This window comes from Colossoma macropomum, unplaced genomic scaffold (genome assembly GCF_904425465.1).
Source record: "Colossoma macropomum unplaced genomic scaffold, Colossoma_macropomum, whole genome shotgun sequence".
Lineage (NCBI taxonomy): Eukaryota > Metazoa > Chordata > Actinopteri > Characiformes > Serrasalmidae > Colossoma > Colossoma macropomum.
In genome coordinates, this window is record NW_023494809.1 from 25,469,448 (window position 1) to 25,478,692 (window position 9,245).

General features: G+C 41.1%; 1 protein-coding gene across 1 annotated transcript in view; it reads left to right on the forward strand.

The window, feature by feature from the left end:
• The window catches only part of tnk2a (tyrosine kinase, non-receptor, 2a), a 34,169-nt gene extending 25,217 nt beyond the window's left edge, over window positions 1-8,952 (forward strand). Inside the window, 6 exon segments of the mRNA XM_036558238.1 lie at window positions 1,708-1,732; window positions 1,882-2,049; window positions 2,051-2,801; window positions 3,292-3,387; window positions 5,755-5,882; window positions 6,308-8,952. Of these exon segments, the coding sequence (XP_036414131.1) occupies window positions 1,708-1,732; window positions 1,882-2,049; window positions 2,051-2,801; window positions 3,292-3,387; window positions 5,755-5,882; window positions 6,308-6,314 (1,175 nt within the window). The 3' untranslated portion in view covers window positions 6,315-8,952.
• Window positions 8,953-9,245: the final 293 nt, after the last annotated feature.

The following is a 9,245-nucleotide window of genomic DNA, read 5'->3' on the forward strand; positions in this document are numbered from 1 at the left end:
TCGGGCAATTAAATTAATTAAAACTAAATCTGGGTTTCTCAACGGTGCTTCGCGGTCCACCGGTGGTCCGCGGCACACAGGTTGAGAAACCCGTACTCAGTGTGAGGCAGTAGCTTGTACTGGGCCAGTGATGTAACTTTAAGTCAGAAAAAGTGTGAAAAAAGGTAGAGTTGTAGGCCAATTACACATCATACACATGAGACATGGGACCTCAGGGTGCTTTCACTTGCCTTGTTTGCTGTGGACCCATTACATTATTTCTTATTTGCGATTTGTTGTTAGGGAAGAACTGAATCTACACAACTCAAGAACACAAAGGTGTGAACGGTTCTGTGGTTTGAGAACTCGTCATGAATCTGACAGACTTTTTCTTAGGACCTTTCTCAAAAACAAACTTGAGAAAAAAACGAGGCTCATTGGTCGTGAGCATCAGCAACATGAGTGGTTAAACTCAAATTGATAAGCCAGTGACAAAGAAGCAGATTATCAAGTAAGGTTATTGTTGATTGTGACGATGCTAATCCAAAACCCAGTCAGTGGAGTGAGGCTTGGCTATTGCAAATGAATCACAAAACCCCTCAAAACTAGAGATTCTGTGATTGAACTGGTCTGACCTTTTTCAGGCCCTAATTCTCAGGTTTTCAGTATCAGCACTTAAGAAAAGAAAAAGAAAACTGCTTTTAAAAAAAAAGGCTGATTTTAGTTTTCCTGTGGGTCGATATGCTTTGTATGTATAAATGGGTGGGTCTTGGGGTGGAAAAGGTTGAGAACCCTTGAATGAAATTATAGTGAGTAGAATTGTTGGTGATAGGAACCAGACGCCCAAAGAGTTCACTCATTGGAAGTTATAACAGAAATAGTTACAAATGCAATGCCCAATTCCGGAGACGTAGTTTTTGCAATAATATTGTATTTATATGACAGTTAGTACTGTTATATGTATCGGTGGGAATGATCTGAATTAGCTATATTGATCTTGCCATTAATGGTCTCACTATTTTGTGATTGTGTTATTAAGCTAATAATTTATCTGTGTTTTTGTGATGTTGTTAATTAGCAAACAGTCCATCGTGTAGTTCGCCAGTTTGAATCGCATTCAAATTTCACTTGACCGCATAAAAAGCCAGGCGTGAACAACCCCAGGACACACTGGGAGCTTATGATCAGATCTCTCAACCATGTTCAGAGGTGGTCAGAGACTAATCTTACCATATTTAACATGTTTAAATGGAATACATTTGCGCTATCTGTATACAGTTATGGGAGCGGAAGTGTCTGCTGAGTGCTGACTAGCAGGTGAGAGAATATCAGTGAAACCAAAGATGGAGGATACGCAAGGCTGCCTTCACCCCCAAACGATAAATAAGAGATTTAAGACTCCACAGATGTTTAGGGCTAATTTATTGTTAAGAAATAGCTTATTGCTGATAAAAAGTGATTTTGTAGAGATGTGAGAAGCTGAAAGCCACAAAAGCCACAGCTGGTGGGTTGTTGGAGTGGCAGCTGCAACCCACCACTTTTTGTTATTAGTGAATAGACCTCTGAAGTTGTGCGTCATTCTGTTGTCGCCATCATTCCCATATTAGGAACTCTAAGCTGTTTTTTTCAATAGGAAAAATGAATAATGAACATTTTTTTTTTAACCATAGCTGTGGTTTTTTAAAAAACGCCATTCATTTTCCCCATAGGGAAAACTGGCTACATCGCCACCTAGTGCAGAAAATGTTTCAAAGTTATTGCTGCTAATACTGAATTGAGGAACATAATGACTGGATTAAAAATACCTCACACGCTTTGAATCTTTTGAACATTTTGATTTCAATAATTATTGGAATAATTTTATCACCCAGATCTTGCCGAAGGAGACTTGGATCGCAGCAGCGAGGGTAAGCGCGTGGTTGAGGACAACCTGTTCCTGCCCTCCAAGCCAGCAGAGGAGACCCACTCCTTCTCACAGTCGGCTGACATCTTCAAGGAGCTGCAGAAGGAGGCGATGGCGAAGCTGCGTGTGCCTGCAGCGGGCCGTTCGCTGCCCTCCTCGCCAATTCCCTGCTCACTCGCTCGCCCCACACCGCCAGATCATCCTACCTTCCTCTTACGAGGACAAACCCCAGATACCGCCCCGGATCCCGATCCCGCCCATGCGGCCCTCCAAGCGGGCGAACGTGTATGGCAGCAGGCTCTCGGCCTCTTTGGGGGATGATGAAGACCGGAGCAGGCCCCCTCGGATCCCCCCCAGAGACCATGCCGTGTCCCAGCCTGGCTCACGGGCCCCCAGCCCCATGGCCCCGTATGCGGGTTCCCCTCAGCAGAAGCTTAGCTTGTGCTGTGTTGGTTCCTTGGGTTCCTGCCTGTCCCCCTCTTCATATTCCTGTGCTCCTTCCACCACCTCCTCGTCCACAGCCTCCAGTACCTCCTCTAAGCTTGTGTCCGGCCCCAGTAGACTCACTTTAGACACCCAGTACGGCTCCACTGAGACGGGTCAAGCTCAAGCGAAGAGCCCCTGCATCCTCCCCATTATGTGTGATGGTGTGAAGGCCAGTAGCACCCACTATTACTTGCTACCAGAGAGGCCAGCGTATCTAGACAAATATGAAAGGTTTCTAAAGGATTCAGAGGGAGGTGAAGATAGAAGAACCACCAATATGGCCACCGTTAGGCCCATGGTCCAGCAGAAGGTCATTAAGCCCAATCTTCCTTCTGCTCCTAGCAGTAGTGGCAGTGGACCAGGCAGGTCTTACAGCCTGGCTTCAACCTCAGAGCCAGCAGCACAAGCCAGCTCTTACAGCAGTGTCAGACAGGTATGTCCACCAAGGTTCTTTCTACTGTTAGCAAACCATATCAATAATGTTACTGTTCTAATGAAAGAAATGCCTTAAGGGTTAAATTGAATTACTTATACTTACAGATATTCTTTGGTGCATATTTCTGATTGGTTAATCCTGATTCTCATCACAGCATCATAATTTAACCTATAGCAAACAAGGTTCATTTGATGTCATTCAGAGAAAGAGGTGGACAAATGCAAAAATTATTAACGATGAATAAATTGACCTTGATTTTCATCATTATAGCACAAACACCTCACAAAATAATGTTGTGTGACATAGGAGACAATTCTCTGTGCTTAATGTCATATGGTTATGTCTGTAAGTAGCCCTTTAAAACTGGCATGAAATGTGCCTGGGGGGTGTTGAGGATCTTACCATTCTAGAAAAACAAACAATTTCTATCGACTTTTTCTACAAATTAAGAGCCATAAAAAGCTCATTTGTTGCTTTGTGCCTACAGGTGCAGGAGGCAGTCCATGGAGTAACTGTAGAGGAGTGTCAGGCAGCCCTCCAGAGTCACAACTGGAACATCCAGGAGGCAGTGCAGTATCTAAAGGTAGGGTGGCTTCTCCTCTGGCTGCTCTTATTAAGGCTCCAAATTAAGAGAGTAGCCAAGAAAGTTTGGTTGGGTTAGTTTTGCGCTGGAGCTATGAGGCATCAGTAATGTGGATAAGACATACAGTGGGGTCCAAAAATAAAACATCTCTGATGAAAATGTTTCTACTTCAGTGCAGAGATTTTCATTACAAATTATATTGTTAGCAAACAGTTTTGGTGAAAAGTAGAATCTTTAAAATACAGGGTGATTCAAAAAGATTCATCCGATTTCAAAATGATTTATTTCACTTATAAATCATTACAGAACAATGCAGTAAACTGTAATTGGTTTAAATGAGCATAATATTCATTATATAATTTTACAAGTGCTCAATATGAACCTCCTCCAGCTGTACGGACAACATCAATGCCATAGTCAAATTCATCCCATACTCGAATGAGCATGTCAGGGTGTCGCTGCACTCACGGCTCTTTCAGTGCGATTTCGGAGATCATCCAGTGTTGTGGAACCAACAACGAGCGCTCTGAGCTGTTGGAGGTTCACCGCCGACAAAAATCACGCTGCACAGTTATGACGGATTCACTCTTATTGAAGTGGAGAACGCAAAGCGCTTTCTGCTCAGGGGTCACATCTCCTCTTAGACTGAAGGGAGCCATCTTCCACTGACAGTCAGAAACTCTGTGACCCCCTTTTTTTTAATTGGTATGTGATTGGTTCCTAGGCGCCTCACGGTGGTAAAAATATGGCGTTTTGAAATCGGATAAATCTTTTTGAATCACCCTGTGTGTGTGTATATGTATATGAATTTCAGAATTTCTTAGTATGTGGTTTGTCCCCCTTGTGCTTTAATAATCATGTGCACTCGAGCTAGCAAAATCCTGTGATGAGCAGATCAAATCCATCTAAGAGTTGCAGTGGAAGGAATAAGTCTAAATCCAAATCTAACCTGGCCTTAACACGATTAATATTACACATTTGTTGAAGTCTGAATGGTGCAGAATTTTTATTTTTCATTTTTTCATTTTTTAAAAAGTTGAAAACCTTCTGTTGTTTATTTCCAGGTAAATATTTCCATGAAAAAATATAGGGAGCAGAGTTTTACGGATTTATGTGAAATATGTTCGCCGTGCGCATGCTGTACTAGATCAAAACAGATCCTCACGTGAAAAATGAGCCATCAGAACATCACCTGCCAGAATTAAAAAGCGTGGTTCAATCTGATTGAAGGAAAAAAACTGGAGTGTTCTGGAGTGTTACTTAAAAATGGATAAGCGAAGATGCATTCACTTCTCAGTCTCACTTTGCAGATAAAACTACATCATCAAAGACATTTACTCTCTCTTTTTATTACAGAATGCAGCCTGACTTATTTCTTTCTCTCTCTCTATCTGACTGCCTTTGATTGTGTTTCAGTATGTCTTTAACTGCATGAGAGACTTTAACTCTTAAATGATACAAAGTAAAAATAAATTTCTGATTATTAACTACTGTGATTACCAAAGGAACATCACAGTAAAGCAGTTGATGCTAATGATTCTAATGGCAGAAATGTCCTATCATTGAATGTATACAGTATGGAGGCTGTAAACTTAAGCTTCACTGTCTCTAGAGTCACACAGTGCAAACTGCATTTCTGAATGATCACACTGTTGCTTTAAAATGTGTCACCATGTTAACTAATGTGGTTCTGGGGTGGCTCAGTGGCACAGTGGGTAGCATTATCACCTCACAGTAAGAAGGGCCTGGGTTTTATTCCCTAGCCAGGCAACCAGGGTCCTTTCTTTGTGGAGTTTGCATATTCTCCATGTGTCTGCATGGGTTTCCGGGTGCTCCAGTTTCCTCCCACAGTCTTTCCTCCCAAAGACATGCAGTCAGGCCCACTGGAGATACTAAATTGGCTCTAAGTGTGTGTGTAAATGTGTATGTCTGCCCTGTGATGGATAGGTGACCTGTCCAGGGTGTTTTCTGCCTTTCGCCCAGTGAGCACTGTGATAGGCTTCAGTGACCCAGGAGGATAAGCAGCTTAGGAAGTGTGTATGTGTGTGTGTGTGTGAGAGAGATGTGGTTTGTGACACTGTTTGACATACTGTTATCTTTTCCCATATTTCTGGTCCTCAAACTTGGGTTTTTATATATTTATAGAACATTTAGTAGTTAAAAGCTGTGGTTAAAAGCTGTTTTAGCAGCCATCATGTAGCCTGGATTTGGTTTGTGCAAATCAGAAAAATCTTTTCATGTCTCAGTACTCCAAAGGTGAGACATGCCAGCTGATCATGAGTGTACACTACTGAGCTCACTATGCGTGTATGTGTGTGTGTGTGTGTGTGTGTGCGTGTGTGTGTGTGCGTGTGTTTACCCGTTCAGGTGGAGCAGCTGTTCCGTTTAGGTCTGAAGGCTCGGCCTGAGTGTGTAGAGGTTCTGCAGCGGTGCAGTTGGAACCTAGAGCAAGCTAGCACTCAGATGCTGGACTCATATGGCCCCACCAGGCAAAGGTAAATGTGATCTTCGCTAACAGGTTTTATTTATCCTGACTCAAGCTCCTTCAGGGTTCAGAACATTGGTCACTTTTCTACTGTCGTGAGCAGGTACACGACAAATGGACCAACAGAAGTAGCCCAAAATGACATTAACTTACATTGAAAGTTAGAATGTTTTCTCCTTAGTTACTCTTTTGGAGGCACAAGCTTTTGTTATGACAGTGACAACATTAGTGCTATCAGACGATTAAAATATTAAATTGGAATTAATCACATTCTTTTGTACAGACTTTGTCACTTATTTAGAATTTGAGCTTAAAGACATTTTCCATTTAAAAAGCAGTGCATAGCTATAGGATTGGATGAAATGAGTCTCAAAAGCATTAATTATGTAGCTTCAAACATGGCTATTGATTTCTGTTCATTTTGTTTTGTCACAGATACTAAAGCCAGTTTTCAGGATGAACCTTCTGTCTGCTGCAAATCACCGGTGACTACTTCAGCTCAACTGAGTCTGGACCAGCTTGAGACATATGTGCACTATTTTTCATGAAATGGGTTCTTTATGGTGAGGTATGACACTGAATACTGAAGTATTTCCATGAGAAAGCTAACCATGCTGATGTGTAAGAATGTAATTTATTTTAATCACACTGTGCGTATTCTTATTCATATTGCATTTTCAGCGTTATGTGGGACTCAATATTACTGTAGAAAAGACAGCAGCGCTACGCTTACTTGAAATAGTTCTGTATAATTTATATTCCAGACGTTTATCTATTCTTATTTGTTTTGTCTCAAATTTATTGATATTTATATTATAGTATTTTCATGTATGAAGCAAAGGTAAAAAGAGATCATTGTGGCTATATTACTGTATTTATTACGATATTTATTGCCTTCATTATGTGTATAAATATTTTATTTAATGACACTACAGTGTTTGATATCTTGATGTCTTTTTATCAATTGCCCTTCAGATTTCATGAGACAGGTGTGTACAACTTCTAGCCTTTTATTCTTGTAGCCTCATACTTTTCACATCCCTCTAAGAAAAAAAATATATGGACACTCGCCAAGCACTTTATTAGGAACACCTGTACAGCTACTTGTGCATGGACTCATCTAACCAGCTAATCATGTGGCAGCACTGCAGTGGTAGTGCTTCAGGTAATGTTACATCAACCACATCGTGGGGAAAATGTGAACTCAGTGATTTTAACTGTAGCATGGTTGTTGGTGCCAGACGGGCTAGCTTGAGTATTTTCATGCACTACAGTCTCTAGAGTTACTCAGAATGATGCAATAAAGAAAAAAAACATCCATTGAGTTGCAGTTCTGCAGACAGAAATGCTTTGTTGATGAAAGAGGCCGGACTGGTTCTAGCTGACAGAAAGGCTATGGTAACTCACATAACCACTCTGTACAATTGTATTGAGGAGAAAAGCATCTTAGAATGCACAACATGTCAAACCTTGAGGTGGATGGGCTACAATGATGAATCTCTGGTTCTGCTCAGGCAGATGGTAGGGTCAGAATTTGGCACCAACTGCATAAATGAGTGGACCCAACCAGCCTTGTATCAGCAGTCCAGGCTGGTGGAGGTGGTGTAATGGTGTGGGGAATGTTTTCTTGGCACAGCTGGGGCCTGTAAACACCAATTGATCAAAGCTTCAGTGCCACAGCATTTATTATCTTCTCATGGCTACATCCAGCATGATAATCTCACAGAACAAAAGTTGTCGCAAGATTTCATGAACATGGCAGTGAGTCCTTCAGTGACCTTCCCTGTCACCAGATCTGAATCCAATAGAACACCTTTAGGATGTCGTAAAATCGGAACATGCACCTGAAAAATCTGCATGAACTGATGCAAATCATGTCAGCGTGGACCTGAAACTCAAAGGAATGTTCCCAACATCTTTTGGAATCCATGCCACGAAGACCTGAGGCTGTTTTGAGAGCAAAGGGAGGCCCTACCCAGTGTTAGTGTTCCTAATAAAGAATAAAGTGCTCAGTGAGTGTGTGTGTGTGTGTGTGTGTGTGTGTGTGTGTGTGTGTGTGTGTGTGTGTGTGTGTGTGTGTGTACACCTCTCCATGCTCTAAGCTTTGCCAGAAATCATATTCAGTCTAATAAACAATTGTAGAGTACGACTCTACTTAGCTTCAGTTGATATTCAGTTGGTATCAGTTAGCTACAGCAGCATAGTGCAACTTGATTGGGGTGGCATTTTAAACTACAAAGTCCAAGCTACAAAGATTATTACATTTTCTCACCAACTTTTCGGAAACTTTCTTGTCCAACCTGGAAACAAGCTCTACGAAAGAAAAGCACTTTTGTATGAAGCATGAATAGATCAGCCTTCGTTTTCTTTTATGTGCCATAAATGATCTAAGAAGAATAAAAATCAGGGTCAAACATGATTTATTTATTTGTTCACTCACTTCATTTATTCATTCATTCATTCACTCACAGACTTTATTTATTTATTTATTTATTTGCATATGAGGCTACCAAAGATGTTTGTATGGTTTTGTTTCTGCTGTATATATCTGTAAATAGATCTGTTGCCTGTGTGGATGAAAAGCAGTCGGCGCCAGCGAGTTCAGAATGTGGTTCTGCCTGTCTGTTGACTTTTAGCTTGTAAAATCCAGCTCAGGTGAAACAGCAGTTCAGTAGTAGATTCTCTGTGGTTATCTCATGTAAATTGTGTAGGCTTGTCCACTTGCTTTAGACACATACCTGACTGAGCCATTAAGTTCCCAGTCATCTGCACTTCAGCATATATTGTGTACGGATTCAATCAGCGCATGCAAATATCCTGCCTAGCTGAGCCAATATATGCTTCTGCACTGTTTTTGCGTGTGCGTTCTAGTTTCTCGGGACTCTGTCCACGTGTACAGCCTCATACTCACGTTTATCATGATCATTTGTATCATCTTGACTGAGACTCTCTACATTCTTCAGGTTGCACCCCACTCACTGAAGTGGTTGTTAAAATGCTGGGCTTGGTGTATATTGCTTTGGATGTAAAGCTCAATAATGCATCTGTATTTTTATATTGAAATAAATCTATAGAAGTGCTTTGTTTGTTTTTATTGGCAGCTGATCGTTTTAGAACACGTTACATATATTTTTAATCTATTTTATCTAGCAGAATTTCCAGTATCTGGAAAATAGCATGTGTAATTCCACTCCGCAAAGGAGGTGATGCCTTAGATCTTAATAACTATAGACCCATCTCAAAATGATCATGTTAGCCAAAATATTAGAATCCTTAGTGAATAATCAGAGCAAGACATTTCTTCATGGAAATTCAGTCTTCACAGAGAACCAGTTTGGTTTTAGAGAAAAAGCATAGCACAATCTCTGCTGCT